The sequence below is a fragment of the Prunus mume genome, linkage group LG3 (genome assembly GCF_029339155.1).
Source record: "Prunus mume cultivar Tortuosa linkage group LG3, ASM2933915v1, whole genome shotgun sequence".
NCBI lineage: Eukaryota > Viridiplantae > Streptophyta > Magnoliopsida > Rosales > Rosaceae > Prunus > Prunus mume.
Genome location: NC_142700.1, coordinates 215,221 through 238,752, shown reverse-complemented (window position 1 = coordinate 238,752; position 23,532 = coordinate 215,221). Strand labels below are relative to the sequence as shown.

Here is a 23,532-nt window from a genome sequence, read left to right as displayed (position 1 = left end):
ATGGACAACTTACAAAATAACAACATAACATGTATTGGGTTCTCTAAATATATTTTCTTTCTTTTTCTTTCCTTTTTCTGACGGATTTCAAAACATGTATCAGAAGCATTAATGAAAAGGAACAATCTTATTCCATTATAGCAATACAAATCAAGATAATTAAAGTAAAAGGGAATTGGAAACTAATGTCTTCATGTCAAAGTCAGGAATGTCACGCCTTGCATGCTTCTCCACAATCACATGCATGAAAGCTCAAATTAGAACAGGTATATCCCACTGAATGCATAGGAAGCAAACATGATTGATGGAGTGAAATTCTTACTAGTTCATAATTTGGATGCTTCTCCCTCAATTGCCCAGCTTCTAAACAAGCGTTTGTATCTATCCATCGGATTCCTGAACACATATCAAAAGCATAAATGAAAAAATAACAATCCTATTACTTTTGTAACAATAAAAATCAAGATAATTAAAGCACAAGGGTATTCGCAACAAACTCTTCTCCTCACTGAAGTGCTTGAAATAACCCTTAATCTACATAGACCGTCTTATCACAAATAATAATAATAATAACTACACACTGTCTATGATTTTGCATGAAAGAATTAAAATTCATCCTTCACCAAACAAGGTTCACATTTTAGAACCCCACAATTTGATTCCCTCAAGCAAAACGAGTTGGATACAAAAATTCAAACACACCAGTACACCATGATGAATATTGATATATCAAATTTGGACAACTTTTCCATTCATTCAAAAACGCAGTCACAATGCTCTAATTAATCATGGGAAGGGGCTTGACTTGTTGAGTCTTGAGCACACTGTTTTTTGCTTTCAAATTGATCATTTTTCTCTTCACTGTCAATTCCATTTTCTCCCCCTTTCACTTGTTGAGATTGCTCTGAATCCGCTTGGCATCTTTTTCTTTGAGGAATCACTTGGAAGAAAGAGTCCTTCCAATTCTTTGTTTCCAAAAACTTGAGTAGAATCTCTATCACTTGATTCACAGTCAGCACCTGCCCCAAAAACCCAACAAAACCAAAACCAAAAAACACAATGTCAACCCAACCTCAATCAAGTAATTGCAATTGCCGGCTATTTATTTAACAGCTATAATTGAAAATCGAAAATTGAAATACGTATGACCTGGGAAGAGGACATGTTTAAGTAGTTGGCAATGGGAAGCTTTGCCGTTTGAATGCCCTGCTCCTCTGCTTTCTTCATGGTGATACCTTTCCACCGATTCCGATCCACAAGGCCCCCAACAATGTATATCTTGCTTGAATCAAGATCATCAACCACATTTTCTGAATCAGCTGTCAGATATACCAGATTTCGCTTTTCATCCTCCAAAGCTTCCATGTACGATCGATCTTCCTTCTCTATAATCCAATTATCAAACCCCGGGAGCCTCTTCAGTTGCGTACCCATCTCTCCCTTGCACCCCGTCAACCATAGATGACCCGGCTCCCTGCATCTTTTATTCACCGCGTAACAATACATAATCTGCATTCACAATTTCAATTAAACATAATTTAGAGACGAACTCTACCGTAATTAAGAACTAATTAATTAAGAATGAAAGCAAAACAAAGCAACGCCAACCTGTTGAACGAGGCTGTTGATCTCGGCTGGGGTCATGAGGTGAGAGAATTCGAGGTCGATCACAATCTTCTGTCCGCACTCTTTGGCTCTGCTCAGTCTCTCTGTGTTTCTCTCTCGCTCCTCTGACCTCTGCTCCATCCTCTCCTTCCTTAAACTCTTCCTCGACTCTATCAGCTTCCCCCTCTCCTCTTCGCTAACGCTCGCCAATCTCTCCTCCCATTCCTTCCGCTTCCGCTCCCCCTCTCTCTTCTTCTGCTCTTTTTCCAGAGCTTTCTTCTCTGCCTTCTTCGCTTCCCATTTCTGCTGCTTTAACAGCTTCTTCTGTGCGCTCTTCGACAGTCCTCCGCAGTAGTTCCTACCTTCTTCCGCTTCGGGCCCTTTTTCCTCATTATCTCTGCCCTCCATTGTTCGATTGCTCAATGCTACCCTCTACAACTACAATCGAGAGATGGAAGCTTCTTCTTCAGCGCTTTGGATGTTTTGCTAGGGTTTAAGTCGTTATTTCACTAACGATTACGATAGCTGCGAATAACGGAACGACGTCGTCGGCTGCTCGGAGAGATTGAGGACGGACAAACCTTGGTCGGTTTATCCGGGTCGAATAAAGTATCGGCCCCTTTAGCCCTTCGGGCCCTTCCCCTTGGGATAATTCAGGAATGGATTATCCAAGCCAGTCTCCTTTTTAAATTTTGTCGAAACAAGCCCCATGTTTTTTTCAGTCAAATAACCAAGTCCCATATTCAAATTGCGAAAAAAAAAAAAAACCAAAACAGCAAATGACTCAATGATCCTCCATCTCAGTTTGATAAAAGTTTCCAACATGACCTATAAATGAGTTGATTTGGGTTTTAGACGTGTGGCACAATTCGGTTTACAGCATTGTTGTTAACCAAAGTAAACATATCGATATCAATTTTCTGTATTTGCAATCACGTAAATAGATTGATTTGTTTTACCCAAATATCTGATTTCGGTTGGTTGATTTTAATTCCATATTAAACTTATAATTCAATTTGTTGTGCTCATGCCCAAACTACATCATGTGCAATAGTGTCACATCACACGGAAATGCAAAATCCAAATGTCTTCAAGTAGACATGTAATTTTGTCTTATGTTGGAGCATAATAATTAGTATTTTAGAGGTCAACCTCAATATAAAGTTGTTGAATATAGTGTTAATGCAGTGAATGTAAATTCATGTATCGTAACTATACAAGCTTCCACTTCCAAAACCAATACATAACCCAATTTCACCATTAGCAACCAAAAGATGTTTGTGATGATCTAGACTCAGTAGTCCTTGTGTTGTGGTGGGATGACCCATTTGAAATGCTGGTAAATGGATGAACATGTATAGTTACATTTTGTATTTATTTTTAATAAAAATAAAAAGACTGACTGACCCATGATATGTGACAGAATTTTGTGAATACAAAGCAAGGGTATGGGAGTAACTTTGATAATTTACTTATTTATTTTTGTTTTTGAAAGTGGGTAAGTTTTGTAATTACTGTTCATATGCAAGTACTTCATGTGCGAGTTGTTCATGCTTCACAACGACGTAACCACTATTTCCCCCATTTGTTCTTATGTTTGGTTTGGTATTTTACAATTGCACCCATAACAGAAAGACTTTTCTCTTCGTGACAGACACAAACACAACGCCGACAACGGCACAATTTGTAATGAAGAATCTTTTATTAATTTATGCAAGAACTTCTATTTGTCTTTTTAATTTAGTTTGTGTCACGCAATTCAATTCATATATAAATATATGTATTTAATGTGTTTAAAAAAATTTATGGGACCACCAGTGACAAGTAGTCATTACCCCACTATCTAATATTTCATCCTTTTACTTCTCCCATGCATGATGCAATAGTATATATTTTATTTATTATTATAAAGCAATAGACAGTATGAAGAAACTACTCAAATCTACAGTGACTGTAATACAATTTTAAAACTTTAAAATCAAATCTAGATTTATTTTGAATGTGATCCACGAGGACATCAAGGAGAAATAACTAAAATATAGGGGCAGGAAAGGAAAAGTACCGTATATAGAAATGGAGTTCGGACTCGTGATGTAAATATTAAATATAATCCAAACAGCTTATGAAGTCAGCATTTTCTTGAAATTTCACTTACATTTGCAGTTCATTTCGCATTGTTGTTCGAAAAAGCCCAACCCCTCCGAGACTTGAGAGAGAAAGAGATAGAGAGAGACAAACGGACTCAGGCACTCAGTGACTCAGCCAGAAAAAAAAGAGAGAAGAAAAACCCCCCTCTTCCTTCACAACTTTGAATCTCGCCCTTATCAACTCCATGAGAGAGGTCTTCCTGCCGTGAAACGACAGCGTTTGCGCCCCGAAGAAATGGCCCAAAACCTTGAGCAGCAGCTCAAGGAGGTGGGATCGAAGCTCGAAACCCCTCATTCCTCCAAAGACGCTCTCGTGAAGCTCCTAAAGGTTTGCATTCCTCTAATTTCTTAGTTTCTATAGGCAATTTTCTGTCGCTTACAGCTCGTTCGAAGTTAAATTGCAAAGCTCTTGGTTTCGGGGAATTTGACGCTCTCTAACGTTAGTTATTTTAGTTATTTTCTGTTTGGTTGCTAGGAAACCAGTGAAAGGAAGCGAAATTAATAGTTAGAAATTTCTTTTTCTAATTTATTTTCTGTAACGTATACTATTTCTCTTTGCTAATTTCATTTTCGAAACTGAAATTCTCGGCTACAGCAAGTAATCTAACTAGTTGAATTAGGGTTTTCTTAGGGGATTAAACAGAGGGTAATCTTGAGACGTCACATTAAACTTCCTTTTTTATGGCAAGAAACATAACAAATTAACTTCCTTTTTGGTTTTGGGGATTAAACGGAGTGTTCAGTGAAATCTGTCTGTTTAGAGGTTTTAAATTCCTTATGGTTGAAAAAGTTCAGGGCAATTTCGTTGATTTAGGTTATTCATTCGCTAATGCTATGTGGTTGTAGTGTTGAGTTATGTCTGAAAGCTGCACTTGTTGGTTAGATGCCAATGAAGTGAGTGGAAGAAACGAAATCGGGTTCTGAGTCTCTAGTGTTAACATGATATTGTTTGCAGGATCGATATTGTTGTAAAACATTTTGCTTTTAGCTGTAGTTTAAGGATATGTATAGTTCACTTGTATTTTATAGGAAGATGGTTCATTCTTGCTAATTGTCTCCCAATGTACCACCTACCAGTACTAATGTGGAAGAAAAATTTACCCAATCTATGTGATAAATATGTTGGTGATCTAAAAGTAGATAGAAGTGTTTGGTCATATTGGAAACTTGAGGGTGGTGTTGCACTTAAAGAGGATCTTGATAGGTTGGTTCTGAAGTCTTATAGTTGTAGTGGTGTTTTGGTGCTTGGGTGGTAAGTTGGTGATCCAATTGGAGTGATGTTTGAAGTGCTAAATAACGCTATATAACCACAGTATGTTCGATTATGCCAGTCCTTGGAAATTTCATCCCTTGTTTGTGTAGGGTTCTTTTAGTTTACTCAATTATTTTTTTATATAGCTGGTGGCCTGGTAGTGGAAAATAATGATAGAATCTTCCTTCCCAATTGAAATGACTATTAGAATTATGGAAATTTCTCTGTTGTTTTATTTTCATTTGGGACTATTAGAATAAATCCTTATGATATTATCTTTGTCGTTCATCATTTGCCTCACCAATAAATGCGTGCTATGTGGAATTTTTTCCTTTTAAAAGACACTCTAAACATTCTTCTAATCATCAGTAGGCTATAGAGGATAATTATTCTGTAATGTGGATGCTTATACTTGTGAGACTATTGACTTTCCATGTAAAGTTAGGTTTAATTAATGAATACTTGCTATTATTTTCTTCCAACTTGCAGCAAGCTGCATCATGTCTTTCCGAGTTGGACCAATCACCTCCAGCATCTACATTGGAGTCAATGCAGCCTTTCCTTAATGCAATTGTCAAGCCAGAACTGTTGAAGCATCAAGATAGAGACGTCAAGCTTCTAGTTGCAACGTGTATTTGTGAGATAACACGGATTACTGCACCTGAAGCTCCTTATAGTGATGAGGTGCTAAAGGTGCGTTATCAAAGAGTCAGCTGGTTAAATGATATACTGCACTTTCATGTTGTGAATGCGTTTTGGAATTTCACATCCACGATCTCACCGATTGTTCCATACATCTTTGCAGGACATATTTCATTTGATTGTGGGCACTTTTAGTGGATTGAAAGATACAAGTGGTCCATCATTTGGTAGGAGAGTTGTCATTTTGGAGACTCTTGCGAAATATAGGTCATGTGTTGTAATGTTGGACCTTGAATGTGATGATCTGGTGAATGAAATGTTCAGTACATTTTTTGCCGTTGCCAGGTTTGTTTTGTTTCTTTGAAATATTTGTTCATGAGTTTGAGGAATGTCTTGTTTTCATAGTCTTATCATATCCTCCAAAACGTGGGATTCTCTCTAAGGTGGTCATTGTTGTTCCCACTCTGTTTCATGAATCAATTACTTTGATTAAGTTACTTGGATCTTTCTCATCTATATATGTTACTTTATATTTCCAAGATAATGTCTGTAGATCAGTCTGATAAGGGCATCAACACCAATCTTGGTTAGCTATAGCTTTCCTATACGAGATAGAACGAAAGATGCAATAGCCAACATATTATACAGCTAAACTGTATGACGAATTTTTTTTTTTTTTTTGGGGGGGGGATGGTGTGTGTTCACTGGCTGTTAGAATATATATTTTTGTTTTCTCTCTAAATGTTTATTTCTTAGAATTTAAACTGAAGTAAGAGTTTCAGCTCCAATTTAAAAACTAATGTTTTGAAATTGTCACATATGCAGAGATGATCACCAAGAAACTGTTCTATCATCGATGCAAACAATTATGATTGTTCTCTTAGAAGAGAGCGAGGATTTGCGAGAGGATCTTTTACTTGTTGTATTGTCTATATTAGGTCGGAATAGAAGTGTAAGAATCTCTTCCCTATTTTCTGGTGTATGGAATTAATTTTTTCGTTTTTGGTCAAGTTACATGTATTTTACTGCTACAATTCTTTTGACTGACTTGGTAAAATTCAAATACTAGGATATTACCGTGGCTGCTAGGAGGCTTGCCATGAAAGTTATAGAACACTGTGCAGGAAAGCTTGAATCTGGCATTAAGCAATTCCTTATATCATCAATGTCAGGAGACAACAAGTCGGTGAATCATCAGATTGATTACCATGAAGTGATCTATGATGTATATTGTTGTGCTCCCCAAATCTTGTCAGGAGTCGTCCCTTACCTAACTGGAGAGCTACTGGTAAATACTAATCCAATGTCTTTCATTTCACCTCTTCCCCGATACACGTATGGTACTTAACTATATTGAGTTTTATAACTGGGTTCTTTGTGCTAAAACCATCCTATTAGTCTAAATGAGTGACTTGATGTCATTAGCAACAGATGATTTTGCTGTTTTTCTTCCTCTTCAAAAGTTAATGTTCTCCAGGAACTTGATCTTATTTCATACTGTAGGCATTGATATTTCTAAGTTTGATGAATAAATTCTCAGTTACAATTTTCAACATCTGCAGACTGATCAGCTAGACACTCGTTTGAAAGCTGTTAGTTTAGTTGGAGATCTATTTTCTCTGTCCGGATCTACCATCTCTGAAGCATTTCAGCCAATCTTTTCAGAGTTCTTGAAGAGGTTGACTGATAGAGTTGTGGAGGTTCGCATGTTGGTCCTCCAACATGTGAAGAGCTGTATGCTGTCAAATCCTTTCAGAGCTGAAGCTCCCGAAATAATTTGTAAGTGCAATGGATTATATTTACAAAATTTGTACATATCTTACACCTGCTGATTTTGAGTTGGGTTAACATTTTCTAGCTGCCCTCTGTGACCGGCTGTTGGACTTTGAAGAAAAAGTACGGAAGCAAGTTGTTGCTGTAATTTATGATGTGGCTTGTCATGCCCTTAATTCTATTCCACTGGAAACTATAAAACTTGTTGCAGAGCGCCTTCGAGACAAATCTGTATATACACTTGTTCTTTTTATCTTTGTTTGTGCCCATTTTGTTTTTGCTCCATTTTTATTCATAATTTTCTGTTTTCCCCTCCAAATCAGTTGCTTGTTAAAAAGTATACCATGGAGAGGCTAGCTGAGATATACAGGGCTTATTGCGCAAAGTGCTCTGATGGTTCAATCCTTTCCAGTGAATTTGATTGGATTCCTGGGAAGATTCTGAGATGTTTTTATGACAAAGATTTCAGGTAAGCCCTTGAAGGTTTTCATATATATTTTTTTAATTTTTTTTAAAAAGCAAACAAATAGGTTTGCATGATCCACAATATGAACATCAAGTAAGAAGAAGCCTCAGAAGTTTGTGCCATTTGGAATGTTAGGAATGAAGTAATGGTTTATCATAATTTATATCCCATTCACCCCACTTGTGCAATCTTTTTTGTTAATAAGATGTGTTTCTTATAAAAAGGTACTGACTCACCCTATGACATTTTCATCATCTGGTTGATTTGTGGATCAACTTAACTATTTCTTAGGGTGATGATTATATATATATATATATATATATATATATATATAACCAGGGTTCCTGGATTGGCACTTGACATAGGTTAAACTCTAAGATGCGTGGGTGGTATATCATGTTTATTGTTGAGATTCAGGTTTTGTCAACTGCAAGAGCAGCAACTCAGATTATTTGCATTGAATGATCTTGTTTGTATGATGAGCAGCACATCAGATGATTTGTTGTCTGTTGGTAGCTTTAAAAGTATTTTATCCTGTGAGGGTTTTCCCAACTGCTGCATACTTCATGAGTCTGAATTTTGAGCATTTAACTTTTAAACACTTAAATTTTGCAGATCAGATACAATTGAAAATGTTCTCTGTGAGTCCCTCTTCCCAACCAATTTTTCAGTCAAAGATAAAGTTAAACATTGGGTGAGGGTCTTCTCAGGATTTGATAAAGTTGAGGTAAAGGCTCTTGAGAAAATACTGGAGCAGAAGCAAAGGTGTGTTGTTAATGCTTGGATTTGATACCAGGCTATGAATTTTGATAATCCTCTCAACTCTTTGATATTGGTATTTGATGAACTGTGTACTGAGTTTGAGGGAATTTCTTCTTATATTGCAGGTTACAACAAGAGATGCAGAAGTATCTGGCACTTAGGCAGATGCATCAGGTTAGCAAATGTTTGGAGTTAGTAACTGTGAAATGTCATATGATAACCCAGGCAAAGTGATTGGTTCTCGTCCAAATGCAGGATGGTGATGCTCCTGAGATCCAAAAAAAAATTATTTTTTGTTTCCGTATAATGTCACGCTTGTTTGCTGACCCTGCAAAGGCTGAAGAGAATTTTCAGTTTCTTGATCAATTGAAAGATGTTAACATCTGGAAGATTTTAACGAATCTTGTTGATCCCAACACTAGCTTCCAGCAAGCTTGTACTTTACGGGTAAGGAATAACTCACTGACCGATACAATAATTCCATATATTTTTAATTTGGAATACTGAAGAGTGAACTATCAAATGCAAATTCCGGTCTTTAAACTCAAAGCCTAGTATAAGATATGATCTTCTGAACCCAACTTGCCCTCTTGTTACTGATTTATAGGAAGACATGGTGACTGCATGTCAAGGTTGTAATTTAAACTGGTATTTATGCAATCTTTCCTGATTTGCAGGATGATTTGCTTAAGATTCTGGGTGAAAAACACCGGCTGTATGATTTTCTTAGCACGCTCTCTGTGAAATGTTCATATCTACTTTTCAACAAGGAGCACGTGAAGGAAATTCTTCTGGAGGTTGCTGTACATAAATCTACTGCAGATATGAAATATAAGATATCTTGCATGAATATTTTGGTGGTAATGACACAAAATTCTTACTTTCTCTTTTGTAGATAAATCTGTAAAATGTTTGCTCTCATTACTTTCTCAACAACAACCATGCTCCATATTCATCTATGCTTTTGCTTTCTAGTATTTATGTGTTATCTGCCAGAGTCAAAATACTCTATTATATGAATTAGTAGGTTCTTAACAATATTACCTTGTGTGGCTTCATACATGACCGTTAGCAAGAATTTGTAGTATTATTCCCCCAAAATTTAAGCCAATGTTATTTTAGTATTGTCAAGTCAACGTTCCTAATTCTCCTTTGATGTATTTCCAGATTCTTGCACGCTTTAGTCCATTACTACTCAGTGGGACAGAAGAAGAACTGGTAAATTTGCTTAAAGATGATGATGAAACTATAAAAGAAGGGGTCTTGAATGTTTTAGCAAAGGCTGGTGGTACCATACGGGAACATCTTGCAGTGTCATCAAGGTTCGACTATAATAATTTTGTAACTTTTAGATTATTCGCCTTGTATATATTGCTCATTGTTGCCCTAATTTTCTATTGCAGTTCCATAGACCTTATACTCGAGAGGCTGTGTTTGGAGGGCAGTCGACGACAGGCAAAGTATGCTGTACATGCCCTTGCAGCGATAACAAAGGATGATGGACTTAAATCGCTTTCTGTTTTATACAAGGTTTAAGATTATAATGAATTTATGCATCACAAGTAGATCCCCTTAATTTGTACAATTTCATGATAGTTTTAGGAGTTGGGAAGTTTATGTTTCTCAATTTGCAGAGGCTTGTGGATATGCTGGAGGAGAAGACACATTTGCCTGCTGTGCTACAATCTCTGGGGTGTATAGCTCAGACAGCAATGCCAGTTTTTGAAACAAGAGAGAAAGAAATTGAAGAGTTTATAGTAGAAAAGATTCTAAAATGTGATAATGTATGCCTTTCGAACTCACTGCAACTGCACTTTGTGTTATATTTTTGATTTTATGACAGGATGACAATTTGTTTTCGTGCATATACTTTTCAGAAATCAGGTGATAGTAAAAATGCGTCGTGGGATGACAAAAGCGAGCTTTGTTTGCTAAAGGTTGGTCAATTTGGAGAGATGTTTGTTTTTGTTTACCATATGGAATAATCTGGGTTTATTTTATTTTATTTTTCAGTTTCGATCCCCCCCAAGGAATTAAAAAGAATGTTTATGCAAATTTTCCAGGATTTAATTGTGTAATCTAGTGATACTGTTTTGATGTATTACCTTTTCGCCAAATTCCTTATACATTGGATTGTACTTTCTTTTTTTGAACTGTAGATATATGGGATAAAGACATTAGTGAAAAGCTACTTGCCTGTCAAAGATGCTCATGTTTGCCCTGGGTCTGGCATTGATGGTCTGCTGGAAATCTTAAGAAACACACTTTCTTGTGGAGAAATATCAAAAGACATAGAATCAAGGTAATATAAAAACTGTACATTTTTCACTTCTGGTTGATCAATCTACCTCAGTTTGTTGCTTGTAATTTGAGGCGTCAAATTTCATTTGAAGTTTTTGTGATGTACAGTTCAGTTGACAAGGCCCATTTGAGGCTTGCTTCGGCAAAGGCGGTTCTTCACCTGTCAAGGCACTGGAATCATAAAATACCAGTCGATGTCTTCCACTTAACCTTGAAGACTTCAGAGGTGGTGACCTTTCATTTTAAGATTTTCTGTATTACGTGCTGTAATTTTGTTTTTCCTAATACAGGTTCTTAATAGTCATATTCAGCTAGATGTCAATTTTTTCATCTTTATTAATTTGTTCTTTTTCTGGTCTTCTAGATTAGTTTCCCTCAAGCTAGGAAACTATTCCTGAACAAAGTTCATCAATACATAAAGGACCGGCTTTTAGATGCAAAATATGCTTGTGCATTCTTTTTCAACATATTTGGATCAAAGTCACCAGAGTTCCAAGAGGTATCCATACTTGGCTTGATTCATTCAAAGTTATCCATGTTTAAGTGCGTTTATTGGCTGAATTTTGGATTTTGGCTGAAATGGCAGGAGAAACAGAATCTAGCTGACATTATTCAAATGTATCACCAAACAAAGGCGCGGCATCTCTCTATGCAATCTGATGCCAATTCCTTGACTGCTTATCCGGAGTACATCCTGCCATACTTGGTTCATGCCCTTGCTCATCATTCTTGTCCTAATATTGATGAATGCAAGGATGTCAAAGCATTTGAAGTGATATACCGGTATTGTATTGTCTTAGTTAGATAAGTAGATACTGTTTCATGTGAAATAGCATTCTTTCTAATTGCTGGAAGTGAAATATGTTTTGGTGCTTGACTGATTGAGAAAAGCGAAGGATTATCTTTTAACCCCAGAATTTGTAGTTATTAATACTCTCTTGGCATTTATTATATTGGCAATGCTCATTCTCACTGAGTTGTTGTTTTCTGTATTTTTCAGGCAATTGCACTTAATTCTGTCTATGTTGGTGCATAGAGATGAAGATGTCAAGTCAGAATCTATTAGCAACATTGAAAAGGAGGACATTTCTGCTATAATCTCTATCTTTCAAAGTATCAAGTGCTCTGAAGATATATGCGATTCAGCAAAGTCAAAGGTTGAAATTTTTTGTTCATAGTGTTTTTTATTCAGTTTTTCTGAGTATATTCAATAATTGACGACTCCTCCCATTTTCAATCTTACATATGTAATATTTTCAAATTTCCAGAATTCACATGCTATTTGTGACCTTGGGCTATCAATTACCAAGCGCTTAGCCCCAAAGGAGAATGATTTACAAGGACTGCCTGCATCTGTTCCTCTGCCTTCTATGCTGTACAAACCATATGAAAAGAAAGAAGGAGATGACTCTATGGTAAGGGATCTCTTCTTGTTGTTCTCTTGCTGGATAAGACATGTAATGACCAAGAGCAGGCTCCTTGATTATGTGTTGGGCGTGTGGTTTTAGGTTCAGGACAATTGATTGATTAAATCCACATTTTAGAGTTGGAGTTATTGAATTTACAAGAGTTGAGAACTCAAAACAATATGACTTTGACAAAAGAACTGAAAACAATGACTTAAGGAAAAAAAAAAAACCTTCAAAATAAGAGAAACTCAGGCTGTATCATTTTATAGAAGGAATCACTTCCATGATATGTGAATGACCCAGGCCGTCTAATTCCTTGTGGCTAAACTACTCATGTTAAGCTACATTAAGTTATTTTCTTTTACATATTTGGATATTTCGGGCCATATTCTCAGTTTTCTGTGATATCTATTAATATAATGTATGTGTTTGATAGGCCACTGAAGGGCAAACGTGGTTGGCTGATGACAATGTGCTGGCTCACTTTGAATCTCTTAAGTTAGAGACTAGTGAAACGGTATATTATACTGCTGAAGGACACTAACACTCTCTTGAAATATGCTGTGATATTTGGTGCATCATTGTTCTTCTTAGTAACGTGTGCGATGCTTCTTTCATCATAACAGGGGTTTTCAGAAATTGCAGAAGATGAGCTTTTGAAAGATGGTGAAAGAGATGGAAGTGAGGTGCCTTTAGGAAAAATTATTAAACGCATAAAATCTCAGAATTCCAAGGCTAAAAAGGTGAAAAAGAACAAGGCTTCATCAGCTGATGCAGAGAGTGCTGAAAATAGTGTTGATATCTTGAAAATGGTCAGGGATATAAATTTGGATAATTTGGAAAAACCTACTAAATTTGAGTCAAGCAATGGTCATGAAAATTCTCCAAAAAAGAATTTAATGGATCTAAAGTACCAAAAGGGTAACAAAAGAAAAGCTAGTGATGAAACATCTGTCTCAGTACCTAAACGGAGGAGGTCGTCATCCACTCACAGTGCTTCCAGATCAGCAAGGAGTACTTTAAAGTCTCCTTTAAGTGCTTCAAGGGATGATCCACACAATGTAAGAATTTTTACCATTTCTTACCATTTCTTACCATTGACATGAATTCCAAGATTCATCCCAACTCAAAAGATAAAATTTATATGCAGAGAAAATTGGTTGAAATCACTGAGTCTGATTTGTTGGTATCGTGCATCCGGAAGAATGCTACCTCCTCATCACAACGTAAAGGCAGAGCCTCTGACCATGGTCATAATGATGAGGCAAATGAAGTTGGAGAAGCCAGTGACCATGAAGTGAGCAATCCTACTATTCAACCTTTTTTTCTCTCTCAAAATTACGTACCCTCATGGTTCTGTTAGCTGTTCAACATTTTATTGTACTTATGTTCTACCTCTATTGCAGGAGCCTAATGTGCTGGAGGCTGACAAGGATGACCCAAATAGTGACTTCAAGTTTCCTACAGGACCCATCAAGAAGAGGAAAAGAAAAAGTATTCCTGGTTTGGCAAAGGTAAGTTGATTGACACCTCAACCAACATTACATTGGGGATCTCGTTAAAACTGGCACATTTTCCTTTATGGTATAATTAGTATGTCATTCCTGAATGCATTTTTCCTTTTCTATCCCTAGTGCAAATTCAAGGAAGGTGGAAAAGATGTTGAAGACTTGATTGGTTGCAGAATAAAAGTTTGGTGGCCAATGGATAAGAAGTGAGTTCTCTAATAGAATAATTTCCAGATAAGAATTACAGAAGGAAGCTCTTCCTTTTGTTCCTTATTATATCCAAAAAGCTTTTCCGTTCATTTTAAGTTTGGTATTATATTAGCAACTGCAACAATATGATTATTAGCTAGTACATAATGAAGCACTAGAATACTTCTTTGGCTTATTTTACTGGCAAAATCTGCAGATTTTATGAAGGAACAGTGAAGTCTTATGATACGTTAAAGAGGAAGCATGTGGTAAGCTGCACCTTCTTTCCCTTATCATCTCTTGGATATATAGATTACTTGTAAATGTGCATTACAAATAGTTTTCACTCTTGATGTCATATGGAAGATACTATATGAGGATGGAGATGTAGAAGTACTTCGCTTAGAAAAGGAACGGTGGGAGCTCATTGACAAAGGTCGAAAGCCCACAAAGGTGTGAAAAGTATATATCAGAATTCTGTTATCTAGCTGATCGTTCTACTTACATTTCCAGTAAAGCAATGAGTCATGACATAATCCTAACACATTACACATGTTCCCCATTTACAGAAATTTCATTCTTCAAAGAAATCCCCTTCAAAAGAATTGTAAGTATTTGTTCTTCAAAGTGATTGGCAAATGTTTCTCAAATGGGGAGTCTTTGTTGGGCTTTAATGGGATAGGGGCGTGTATGTTTATGGTATGCTATCTTAATTTTCTTCTGTCATTTGTTACAGGTCACCTGTTCAAAAAAGTAAAGGCATAGGTGGTTCACGTCAGAACAAGAAATCAATTAAAGTGTGAGTGAATTTTCCATCCCTGGCTCATTTATATGATACTTTTATTTTCACTTGTAATAAAAATTGTAAACATGATTGGTCTCTGATTTTATAGAGTTAAAGGGAGAAGAACGCCGAATAAGAACTTGGACAAGGGCGTATCAAAGAGGAATCATTGGGGAAGTAGGGACAAAGAGGATTCTGATGTGTCAAATGTTGAGCCCGCCCTTACATCTAAAGTTGGTGAAATGAACTCGGGTAAGGTTTCTCTTTAAGTTTGCAACTTGATATACATATGTTATACCATTCTATAATGGGACAACATTCTCGCTAAAGGTTGAGATAAACCTGTAAGAATTCTTACTCTTACCTGTTTTTTGTGCATATCTTTTACGCATGGCCAATGCGTGTAAGTTTCCCAGCTAGCATCAACTATGAAGATTTTTTTTTTCTTGGCTTGTCGATAATCAATTTGTTCTTTTGCAGATACTTCAGAAGGAGAGGATGTTGAAAAAGTGGATGAAAATGTGACAGATGAGGGGGAATCTGACAAGGAAGTGAAGTCAGTTTCCAAAAGAAAACGATTGGAAGATGCAGAAGAAAGTCCACATCACACTGAGGAATCTGATGAAGAGAATCCTGATTCTGAAGGGAGGCCTGCTGAAGATATACTGCAAGATGCTCAAAATGGCAATGAGGAGGAACATCATTCAGAAGAGAAACAAGCAGATGAACTCAGCAGAGGCTCAAGAGAGGCTAATGAGGAAGATCCGTCAGATTCTGAAGGGAATCAAGAAAAAGATGACAGTGCTGGTAGTCCCATAAAACAGGAGAAACCCCATGTAGAGCCTTCGAGTCCTGATGATGCTGGGGATCCCGAAATTTCTGATGATGAGCCTCTTGTACTTGCCTCCAGCCTTGCTTTTACATACCCTAAACAAAAAAGAAGTGTTAGTGGTGTTTTGAGCTTAGTTGTTGGTTTTAATTGTCTTTTTTCTCCTCTGGATGCAGAGCAAGTGGACGGATCGAGTAGTGAAGAGGGGTTCAAGGCGAGCACGATAAGTGGTCTAATCCACTTTTACCATTTAGCTTTGCTTGGCTGTGGGCGGGGGCTGCAGATCCTAGTGCAATCTGGTGGCGTTTACAGTTTGGTGTGGAAAGCAGAGGAAAAAGAAGAATGGGAAAAGGCTAATAAATGTAATGAGCTGCAGTTGGGTTGGGCGTGAGGTTGGATTGTAGATTGTAAAAATAACAGTGTAGGCATATATAGCTTCCCACTCTAGCTCTAGGTAAAACAAGGTGTTAGTTCGTGTAACATTGTTGGGGCATATCATTCTACTCTATAGTATACTCTACTATACTAGTGGTAGTGGTAGTGGTAGCTGAGCTGATGATAGATTTTGACATATGATTGCATCTTCTATTCTACTCTCCTCTCCTCCACCTCCACGATTTGTGCTTTAATGGGGTGCCCCCACATGTACAGTTATACGTGGGAGGGATGACGTGACACTGATAATCATATGTTATTTTTGTTTGAATCCTTCCTAACTTAAACCCTTCACTTAACTTTCTCCTTCTTCGGTTACATGTTATTTCCTCAATGTTAACCCATGCTGAATGCTGATCGGTTTGGTTTTTCTTTCTTGCCTTGGGGGACTCTGAATAATCTCGTGTTTGCCCTTCTAAAAGTGTTCCAAGAATGAAAAATGGATTATAGGACTAGGGCCTTAGGGTGGGTAAAACAAGCTCGGATATTGGTCATGGTCCTCATACTTGGGTTGGGTCAGCCAGCCAGCCAGCCAGCCAGCCGAGGGCAACCGAGTTGACTGAGTCCAAGCCAATGGATTTGCTTGAGAGCTTCTGAGACTAGTGAGATAAGATTACATTGAAATTTGAAAGTCCATGTCCAGCTTTTGGGTCAAAGTATTCTATTCTCTTTTAGTAAGACTAGTAAGACCAATAACCTTCATAACTTAATCCCAGAAGTAATCATTTTACTTATTTGTTTTTATCTTTTAAAATAGACGAAAATGTCCTTATTTATTTTTGAATTTTTTAAAGAATCCTTTACATTTGCATGTCTTTGGTTTGAAAATAACTGAGTTTTTCTGTATTTTTTAAAAAAATTTGACTTTTTTCAAAAGTGAAATTTCTTTTTATGACTAAAACCTAAATTTACTAAAAAAGTTACATTTACCCACTCACCGACCATGTGCAGCACCATTTGTTTTTTTTTTAGTACAAAAAAAAAAAGGCGAATGCATCACACTTGCAATGATATAACAAAAAAGAAGAAAACGAATTCATTTTCTTTCTTCTTTTTCTTCCTTTTGGCCTGAAAGAAAGAAGAAGGAAAAAGAATTATTAAAGATAGGGTAAGGCAAACATTCCACGATGTAGGCAGTCAGAGCCAGCTCAGACCCCACTACTCACTCAAGACCTGGTTTCCTCGCTTTGGTCAAAAATGGACAAGGCAAGGGAAAAAGTAAAAATAATTCGAGACTGACACGTGCCTTTTCCATCCATTCCTGAACAACGAACATACTACTCAGGCGACCTGTAGTGGCCGGTAACTAGGCGAGCCCGCTGGCCCTTGTGTCTAATTTTGGCGGTGAATAAGCCGCAAAAGCCACAATCCAGCCAACACCCATAAAGCTCTTGTTCATTATTCATTACATCCTTCGATATTCATAAGACAGGCCTAGCAAATCCTTAAAAATCTGGTAAGTTGTCTTCGCTCCTGTGTTTCTGTCTTTGGTTTTTGTTTTTCTTGCTTCCAAATTCCCGCATAAATTGAATTTTTGGATTTGTTTAGTGAAAAAAAAAGCAATGAGAAGAGGAAGTGAGTGTAGACTAGGGATTAACTCCATTGATTTGTAAGCTAGCTCTAGGCTCTAGCTGGTGGGTATTTGTTGTGTTCTTGGGGTTTGCTTTCAGTTTATTCGTAATATCAGTATAGAATGTGAGATAATCGGTTGCTAAAACCGCTGCTTCTTTTTTTGTTTCTTTTTCAACTTTTACGCAAAGCCTCTTCCTTTTCCTTTCACACAGATAGAATCATATGTTATATGTTCGTTGTTGATTTATAATATTTTACCTTTTAAGCTGAGTACTAAGTCTAATGTTTCGTATATTTGGCTTGGATCAATATTTTTTGCTTTTTTGCTCCTTTGCATATTCTGTTTTCCCAACTTTTGCACTGTCTTCAATTAAATGAACCGTCTTTTTTCAGGCCAATCAAAGAACCATGTTTAGTTTAGACCTTTTTTTTTTTAGTTCTTAATGTTCTGTGGAATTGTTAGTGTGAACTATATTATATTACTGGGCTTTTCATTTATTGAGCTTTTGATCTTCTTCTTTCACAAGAGACCTCTATTCTGTTAAACGCCATGGAATATTTTCCGCCTTTTTGTAAATGTATGGTTCAACGTCCTCTGGGTGAATGCCGGACCTGTTTTAAGGTTGAGTAGTAGTACAAAAGTGCATAATATTATAGTATTTTGGTGGTATTTTCGCTCTTTGGCCATCAATTTGATTGAAAAGTTGAGAATACACCCTCGTGCATTTTCCCTTTTTAAACTTCTCTTGGTTATATATGTCGAGTTATGCGCAGTGGTTGGCCTGGTTTATAAGTTGGCACATCTCTGGAAAGGAACTATGGGAGATTCATTGGGTTTGCTAAAAGTTACAGTCGTGCAAGGGAAAAGACTGGTAATCCGGGATTTTAAGAGCAGCGATCCTTATGTTGTTATCAAATTGGGAAATCAGGTGAACTTGGTGTCCGTTGTTTTTTTTCTTTTTTTATAACTGTTTTTATAAAAATTTCATGGATATGCTTTTGATACCACATGCATGTGTGCACAGACACATATCTTGTTCTGCACGCGCACACAGAGCAATCTGGCACTTCACTCTTAGCTGAAGTGGATTGCTTCTTCAGGGGATTTTGTGTAGCTGTCCTTATAAGCTTCCTTTCTAAGTCCATGTGTTTATGTTCTAGGACGGATGAGTGATAATTCCCTCTTATCCCACATTGAATCGGATTTCGTACAAAAGATGTTAAATGAAAGGAAAGTTATGCAATCTCTCTTCAACGCTTATTGAAGCTAAATCAAAAGATTCTATTGGGACGATAACGAAACGGGCACCCCAGCTTTTTTAGTGTTCATTCCTTTTAACTGGAAAGGAGTTATTCTTTGTTAGAGAACCCTCCTAATACACCTTATGTACAGCTGTAGTCAGCTATGACCGCATTGGAAAGTTAGAAAATCTTCACATTCTCACATTCTTAATGAGAACCTTTCATATCTAACTCACTCTTTACTTTGCCAGAATAATCTATGACTTGATGTGTGATTCCTTCAGCTAGTTTATCAAGAGACCAAATTACTCAATTGATGGTACTAAGGAGTTTATACATCAGAGATAAGCACATTTTTTACATACATACTTGCAGGTTGGATGTCTATATATCTGCTAAGAATGTAGTTGTTCTCAATTGCAAACGCTTCAGGGTATGCACAATTGGAATATCCTTTGTCTGTACTTCAAATTTCATGTATCAGGCATGGGTATATATTAATATCATTAAGCGTTTCTTTTAGGCATCTCTAAAACTGTTTGGAGTATCACACATTGTATGTGAATGAAATTGTTTTTACTACAATGGTAGTTTGAAGTGACTCATTAGTATAATCTGTAACAGGTGGCAAAAACCAAGGTTATCAACAGTTGCCTTAATCCCGTTTGGAATGAAGAGCTAAGCTTCTTCCTTAACGAACCTATTGGAGTTCTAAATTTGGTAAGTTAGGCATTTGAAATTCGAAGGTAGCCAATTCTTCTGATGAGGTTAATACATTATGTTGTGTTGTTTGGTAGAAGTCTGTGTTATGTGAATGTTAGACCAGTATTTTTCTTTAATTTGTACGAATGTAGTTCTTTCAATTCTGATTTTGTCAAGTTGCAAGCTGAAAACATGGCCCTGATAAAAGGGAATCAAGGATCCTATTTACTCTTTGGAAGCAAATAAACAAATTTAGATAAGTAACTTTGTAAGTTTGATTTGTTTTTATTTTTTTTCTTGGGGTTAGATTTTACAACGTTCTCTATTGTTCTGAAATGCACATTTCTGAGTAATTTGCTATAGATTGATTATATAGTTGGTAAAGTTAACTTTGCAAAGGCTATTGAAATTACTAATATTTTAGGCTCGTATGACATGTGACGGAAGTTGTTTTTTCTGTAGGAAGTGTTTGATAAAGATTTTCTGAAGACAGATGATAAGATGGGACATGCTCACGTCAGCCTGCAGCCAATAGTCTCTGCTGCTAGATTGAGACAGATTTTACGAGTTTCTTCTGGCGAGACAACATTAAGGAAGGTTGTCCCAGATAGTGACAACTGCCTAGTTAGGGAAAGCTGCATTACTTGTGTAGATGGTGAGGTGGTGCAGAGTGTTTGGTTGAGGCTCTGCGACGTCGAGTCAGGGGAAATAGAATTGAAAATCAAGTTAACTGATGCATCAGATCCGGATGCAACCTCAGGGTAGTGCGGAATTGACTATTGGCTTTTAGTTGTAGACCTCTGACAATGAGGAGAGAAGAGTTGAATCTCTATAGTTTGGTCATGCATTAGCAAGAAGACTGGCAATGTGGTTTACGATAGATCTAGTATGAAGTTGTAATGGCCTAAGTAGGAAGTAGGAGGTTTGAATGTTTGGATGTATGTTGAAATTGAAATCCTGTGCATGTACTAATATAAATGTAAAATTGAACTTATGGATGATGGTGTGGTAAGCTTAAATTATGTTGTGTTCAGTGGCAGCCAAAAACTGCCTTGCTGCCTGCAATCCAATTCTTCTTTAATTTTGCAGAAACTCAAGGTTTTGCTTACCACCACACACACACACGCACAATTGCGACTGAATATTTTCTCACGTCAACTGAAATGAAAGAGCTAAGAGAAAGCATGTTGTAAAATCAGCAATAGAGCCAATGGCTAATGCATGCTTCATGTTGTTTTATGACTGAATCAATTGCTGGTTCACAGTCCTCTCCTCAAAGTTCAAACACAACACTGTTTCTTTTTTTATATAAAAAAAAGTCAGAGTTAAAAATACTTTATTTTACCGAAAATGAGAATCAAATGTAATGAGGCGAACATCCTATCTTAACCAACTGATCTAAGCAAAGGTATAATTACATCCTGTGAGATCCAACCCAATATTTTTGAAGACCTAACCCAATAAGTCGAATAGGTTGAATAAACACAAAGACATGGCTGGCTGATGGCCCTTTTGTAACTTTTATCGACGCCCATCGGGCTTTTGAAGACCCAACTCAACTCAAGTAAGTAGCGAATATATGAAGTAAAGGGATGTCGTATTATTAATCCTACCGACGAAAAACAAAGGCAAAGGGATGTCGTATTATGATTGGATTGGCGCCTAAATCGTAGTCGACGATGAGTTTGAGGAAGTTGAAGGGGGCGGTGGCGTTGACGGTGGGTGGTGAAGCGACGAACCCAAGCCCTAATAATGAGAGTGAGAATAAGGCGAAAAGACAGACGGTAGTTCTGGGCAATGGAAGCGAAGTTGTGTTCATCCCAAGGTTCGTTAGCTTCGATCAGGCTTGGACATGGTTCGATTACCTCCACACCCATATCCCCTGGACCAGACCTACCATTCGCGTCTTCGGCCGTTCCTGCCTCCAGGTCTCTCTCTCTCTCTCCCCCCCCTGATGTAATTTCTGTACAAATCTGCCATTTTTTCTATCAATTATTACTATTTGGGTTTTCTGAATTGTTCACTTCCTGTTGCAAAATATTGGTAATTCTGTAAGAAATGAGTAATATTCTTTGGAGCTTGGTGTTAACTACTGTTTATGATTCTACATGCCTTAAATTGAGGATTGATTGGAACCCAACCCAACTAAACTAGTATTATTTATGGGTGGGTATTTTGCAGCCTAGAGATACATGTTATGTAGCAAGCCCAGGACTTCCTCAATTGGTTTACAGCGGCTACCAGCCTCATGCCTATTCATGGGATGATCATCCACCACTTAAGCAAATCTTGGAGGCGGTAATAAGACTATTCTGCTTTAGTATTCATTTTCCATCATCCTTGCTCTAAACTCGTACTATGGTGCCGTGGCTCATTATGTCTTCCTTGTTAGGTCCATAAAGCTCTTCCTGGCAGCAGTTTTAATAGCTTGATCATAAATAGGTATAAAGGTGGTAATGACTATGTTGGTTGGCATTCTGATGATGAGAAGCTTTATGGATCAACTCCTGAAATCGCGTCCTTATCCCTTGGATGCGAACGTGAGTTCTTCTTGAAGAAGAAACCCAGTAAAACATGCCAAGGTATGATTCAATCAACCATTTCCTCCATTTATTATGGTTTATCCTTTGTTGTGCATGTACAGTGGACAGTTAACCGGATGGACACATAGTTACAACATTATAATTTGCAGCAGGTTTCCATCTGCACGACTAGAAGCCCAGGACCCATTTAGAACATCTCTCACTACCACCAAAAAAAAAATAATAATAATTTATGTCAAAACATAAAACAACAATTGAACTTGCGTTGGTATAATTGTCTTTTGGTGTGAATGCCAGAAAGCAGAGATGATCAAGAACCTAAAAGTAAGCGATTAAAGAGGAACCATGCTGATCAGCACTCTTTCACACTTAAGCATGGATCGCTATTGGTGATGAGAGGTTACACTCAAAGGGATTGGATGCATTCGGTGCCTAAGCGGACAAAGGTAGAGGCAACTCGTATCAACCTCACATTCAGGTATGTGTCTGATGGGTTCTAGGATTAGAAATTGAGAAGAGAATGATTGCTCATCGTGTTCTTTTGTGTATTGTCTGCAGATGGGTTCTTGAAGACCCTGGTGCGATGAGTTAACTTGACACTGGTACTTTGTCCTAGAGGAGTAATGTATAGCTTTGTCGATTAGTTAAGAAGATTTTGGATGTCTGTATCCGTCTGCTATGTCACGTACTTAATTTGGGTAACATGTTTTACAATTTAGTGTTTTTTTGTGTCTGTTTTGTTGCTTGGCTAGTATAGTAGGCTTTTTGTCCCTCCGTCTTCAAGTAAAATGAGTGCCATAAACCTTGTTTCCTGATGTTAGCAAGCATAGCCTCGTCCATAATCCGTACTGAGCAGCCAGTGCTAGATTAATACGGAAGAGCCCTAACTTTTGAGTTTCAGCAATCTTGTAATGTCACCACAGGCTCTTCTTAACTGATTGGTGAGTCTTAAGCAAGTAGCATCGACTTCCCGAAGCCTTGGACTTGGACTCCCATTGTGCAGTTGGTGTGTTAACCCTTGCCATGAACATATATGGCAACGGCAGCACCCAACCATTTTGTTGAGCCTTGTTAACTGATTGGTGAGGTGACTTTGGACTTGAAATGTTAATTTTAAAATTAATGTTAGCAAATTGAACTATGAGGAGCGAACGAACAGTAAGTAATTGAGGACCAAACTAGTTTAGTTTATGATAAACAAGTCATAAAAGGCCAAGGGCAGAGCAGCCGCGTTGTTGCGGTTCCGGCGTAAAATGATAAAGTTGGATGCTGATATAATTCAGATGCATCAAAGCAGGCAGGCAGGCGATAAAATTAAATGATGATGCAATGATGGCGCCAAAATTGCCAACACGTAAACCAGAAAAAAGA

At 37.3% G+C, this 23,532-nt stretch overlaps 4 protein-coding genes across 5 annotated transcripts; 3 read left to right on the top strand and 1 right to left on the bottom strand.

Annotated features, from left to right (window-relative positions):
- Nucleotides 1-517: 517 nt before the first annotated feature.
- On the bottom strand, nt 518-2,302 carry LOC103324402 (tRNA (guanine(9)-N1)-methyltransferase-like protein). The gene is made up of 3 exons (XM_008226412.3): nt 1,609-2,302; nt 1,150-1,509; nt 518-1,019 (listed from the first exon to the last, which is right to left on the bottom strand). The coding sequence occupies exons 1-3, from the start codon at nt 2,011-2,013 to the stop codon at nt 783-785; spliced, it is 1,002 nt and encodes a 333-aa protein (XP_008224634.2). The 5' UTR covers nt 2,014-2,302; the 3' UTR covers nt 518-782.
- A 1,427-nt stretch (nt 2,303-3,729) lies between these two features.
- Nucleotides 3,730-16,401, top strand: LOC103324368 (binding protein). The gene is made up of 34 exons (XM_008226413.3): nt 3,730-4,080; nt 5,494-5,697; nt 5,810-5,991; nt 6,472-6,598; nt 6,716-6,934; nt 7,209-7,425; nt 7,505-7,650; nt 7,743-7,888; nt 8,501-8,650; nt 8,773-8,821; nt 8,903-9,094; nt 9,325-9,507; nt 9,815-9,969; nt 10,051-10,177; nt 10,282-10,431; nt 10,525-10,584; nt 10,807-10,949; nt 11,057-11,174; nt 11,313-11,447; nt 11,535-11,731; nt 11,949-12,105; nt 12,217-12,363; nt 12,794-12,874; nt 12,984-13,418; nt 13,508-13,654; nt 13,764-13,871; nt 13,992-14,071; nt 14,272-14,323; nt 14,421-14,507; nt 14,624-14,661; nt 14,791-14,853; nt 14,948-15,090; nt 15,319-15,734; nt 15,844-16,401. The coding sequence occupies exons 1-34, from the start codon at nt 3,988-3,990 to the stop codon at nt 15,892-15,894; spliced, it is 4,998 nt and encodes a 1,665-aa protein (XP_008224635.2). The 5' UTR covers nt 3,730-3,987; the 3' UTR covers nt 15,895-16,401.
- Nucleotides 16,402-17,416: 1,015 nt separating this feature from the next.
- LOC103324369 (Calcium-dependent lipid-binding (CaLB domain) family protein) lies at nt 17,417-20,710 on the top strand. 2 transcript variants are annotated; one of them, XM_008226414.2, is made up of 4 exons: nt 17,417-17,558; nt 18,449-18,603; nt 19,541-19,636; nt 20,081-20,710. In XM_008226414.2, the coding sequence occupies exons 2-4, from the start codon at nt 18,493-18,495 to the stop codon at nt 20,381-20,383; spliced, it is 510 nt and encodes a 169-aa protein (XP_008224636.1). In that variant the 5' UTR covers nt 17,417-17,558; nt 18,449-18,492; the 3' UTR covers nt 20,384-20,710. The 2 variants fall into 2 exon arrangements, with proteins under 2 accessions (XP_008224636.1, XP_088904462.1); XM_089048336.1 differs by lacking the exons at nt 17,417-17,558; nt 18,449-18,603 and adding an exon at nt 19,093-19,349 and having other exon boundaries at nt 20,081-20,525.
- A 474-nt stretch (nt 20,711-21,184) lies between these two features.
- ALKBH2 (oxidoreductase, 2OG-Fe(II) oxygenase family protein) lies at nt 21,185-22,884 on the top strand. Its single transcript, XM_008226415.2, has 5 exons — nt 21,185-21,546; nt 21,800-21,916; nt 22,011-22,200; nt 22,459-22,639; nt 22,720-22,884. The coding sequence occupies exons 1-5, from the start codon at nt 21,298-21,300 to the stop codon at nt 22,751-22,753; spliced, it is 771 nt and encodes a 256-aa protein (XP_008224637.2). The 5' UTR covers nt 21,185-21,297; the 3' UTR covers nt 22,754-22,884.
- The last annotated feature ends 648 nt before the right edge of the window (nt 22,885-23,532 follow it).

Excerpts from the sequence above, each read along its gene's own strand:
- LOC103324402 (XM_008226412.3), bottom strand. The coding sequence starts at position 2,013 with ATGGAGGGCAGAGATAATGAGGAAAAAGGGCCCGAAGCGGAAGAAGGT. Across the intron at positions 1,510-1,608 it reads TCAACAGCCTCGTTCAACAG|ATTATGTATTGTTACGCGGT; the intron begins GTTGGCGTTGCT and ends TTGTGAATGCAG. Across the intron at positions 1,020-1,149 it reads TAAACATGTCCTCTTCCCAG|GTGCTGACTGTGAATCAAGT; the intron begins GTCATACGTATT and ends TTTTTGGGGCAG.
- LOC103324368 (XM_008226413.3), top strand. The coding sequence starts at position 3,988 with ATGGCCCAAAACCTTGAGCAGCAGCTCAAGGAGGTGGGATCGAAGCTC. Across the intron at positions 12,875-12,983 it reads AGTTAGAGACTAGTGAAACG|GGGTTTTCAGAAATTGCAGA; the intron begins GTATATTATACT and ends TCATCATAACAG. Across the intron at positions 14,324-14,420 it reads CGTTAAAGAGGAAGCATGTG|ATACTATATGAGGATGGAGA; the intron begins GTAAGCTGCACC and ends GTCATATGGAAG.
- LOC103324369 (XM_089048336.1), top strand. The coding sequence starts at position 19,233 with ATGGTACTAAGGAGTTTATACATCAGAGATAAGCACATTTTTTACATA. Across the intron at positions 19,350-19,540 it reads TCAATTGCAAACGCTTCAGG|GTGGCAAAAACCAAGGTTAT; the intron begins GTATGCACAATT and ends AATCTGTAACAG. Across the intron at positions 19,637-20,080 it reads CTATTGGAGTTCTAAATTTG|GAAGTGTTTGATAAAGATTT; the intron begins GTAAGTTAGGCA and ends TTTTTTCTGTAG.
- ALKBH2 (XM_008226415.2), top strand. The coding sequence starts at position 21,298 with ATGAGTTTGAGGAAGTTGAAGGGGGCGGTGGCGTTGACGGTGGGTGGT. Across the intron at positions 21,917-22,010 it reads TTAAGCAAATCTTGGAGGCG|GTCCATAAAGCTCTTCCTGG; the intron begins GTAATAAGACTA and ends CTTCCTTGTTAG. Across the intron at positions 22,640-22,719 it reads CGTATCAACCTCACATTCAG|ATGGGTTCTTGAAGACCCTG; the intron begins GTATGTGTCTGA and ends TATTGTCTGCAG.